Here is a 1,745-nt window from a genome sequence, read left to right on the forward strand (position 1 = left end):
TCCTCATGCGGTGGTGACCCCCAACCATAAAACTATTTTCGCTGCTACTTCATGACGGTCATTTCGCTACTGTGATGAATCGGGCAACCCCTGTGGGAGGGACGTTGGACCCCCAAAGGGGTGGCGACCCACAGGTTGAGAACCACTGCCCTGAGAGAGGCCCTGCTGCCAGGCTGGCCCGCCGGGTCTGGGGTCAGCAAGCTAGCTGGGAAGGGGCTGTCCTCGCTGCTCTCGGGAGGCAGCGTTGGTGAGGGGTGGGCTTGGAGTCCTTCTTTGAGATCGAAGAGGAACAGCAGGCAAATGGGGGGGCTTCCCACTGACCCCAGAGGGAGGGTGCCAGGGCCTTCTCCCAGAGCCCAAGAGAGAGAGAGGCAGAGAAACAAGCCTTCCCCCAGAGCCCAGAGGGTGGGCTTCTCTGAGAGCCCAGAGAGAGAGAATTTCCCCCTTAGAGCTGACACCCTGAAGTCAGGCTGCCAGCTCCCTCAACGGTGAGAAAAGGGGGCCTGGTGGTGGAGAGGATTCAGCGGAGTTCTGGTGGGTGGCAACGCCCTCTCTGTTGACTCTGGGTGAAGCTCCTTCTCCCCAGCCCCTGGTGGGTCACTCCTGGGCTGCTAACTGCAAAAGCGGAAGTTCCAACCCACCGTCCGCTCCTTGGGACAAAGATGAGCCTTCTGCTCTGAGAGAGATTGACACCCCGAAAACCCCCGGGCAGGTCTGTTCTGCTACCCTTCCGTCCTGCACGGCCGCTAGGACAGAGTCCACTCAAAGAGAGTCCACTCAAAGGCAGGGGGTTTGGGGTTTGGCTGGCCACCAGGTCAGCAGTTGAAACCCACCAGATAGGTGAGGTCTTGTGCGTCCCTCACGTCTTAGTTTCTGACACCTGACAGGGCAGTTCACCTCCCTTCTGCTGGGCCGCTGTGGGTCAGAACTGACACCACGTCCCGCCCGGAGTGGCTTCGAGAGAAACTGCATTTCTGTTCATGAAAGCCACCCCTCCACCCCGGGGGGCTTTCAGACTCCGAGCAGCCCCAGACCCTGAGGCTGGAGACTGCTTTCAACCCTCCACCCCTCGGCAAATACAAGCCGGTGTGCACTCTTTATCCACAACCCCCGCCGGGTTCTGTCTGGTGGAGCCTGCTCTTCCTGGGCAAACAATGCTGAACGCCCGCTCAGGGATGCTTGCAAACCCTGCTCACCGGACCCCAGAGCTGCATCTCGGGTCTGTCGCTCCCCTCTGTGCTGATCAAAGAGCGAGCCCACAGCCCACAGCAACGGGGAGATCTCTGGGAGGTCCTCTCTCACATGCCCCCACCCCGGAGCTGGCTGCCTGCAGAGTTGCAGAATACTCCTGGTCTGGGGACCCCTCTGCCTGGGGACGTGGCCACAGGCTCCTGTCCCCCCTTGTCTGCGTGCCCACCCTCTGCAGCCAGACTCTCCCAGCTCAGTGGTGCCTGCTCACTGCCCCCCACCCCCAGGCCCACCCACACCCTGCCACCTGACCTCTCTGCACACCTTTGGAGGTAAGGTCCCTGGGGCCACTTCTTGACACTGGATTTCACAACGCCCCGAGGCTAAAGCCCTTTATCTGAGACTGAAAACATGCCCCCCACCACCACCTCCACCTCCACTTCCTGTGGCTCAACTTTCCACCAAGGCACCTCAAAGTCGCTGCCACACAGCCGCGGCCGCCAAGGCACAGGGGAGCAGCCCCCTGTGGGTCTCCCAGGCTGGCCCTCGAGATGGGC

General features: G+C 61.4%; 1 protein-coding gene across 1 annotated transcript in view; it reads right to left on the reverse strand.

The window, feature by feature from the left end:
- The window catches only part of STS (steroid sulfatase), a 25,261-nt gene extending 24,047 nt beyond the window's left edge, over positions 1-1,214 (reverse strand). The window contains exon 1 of the mRNA XM_013008537.2: positions 1,197-1,214. Coding sequence (XP_012863991.1) covers positions 1,197-1,214 — 18 coding nt within the window. The remainder of the gene's footprint in view (positions 1-1,196) is intronic.
- Positions 1,215-1,745: the final 531 nt, after the last annotated feature.

The sequence above is a fragment of the Echinops telfairi genome, unplaced genomic scaffold (genome assembly GCF_000313985.2).
Source record: "Echinops telfairi isolate 266 unplaced genomic scaffold, ASM31398v2 ScPeMD7_53;HRSCAF=182, whole genome shotgun sequence".
Taxonomy (NCBI): Eukaryota; Metazoa; Chordata; class Mammalia; order Afrosoricida; family Tenrecidae; genus Echinops; species Echinops telfairi.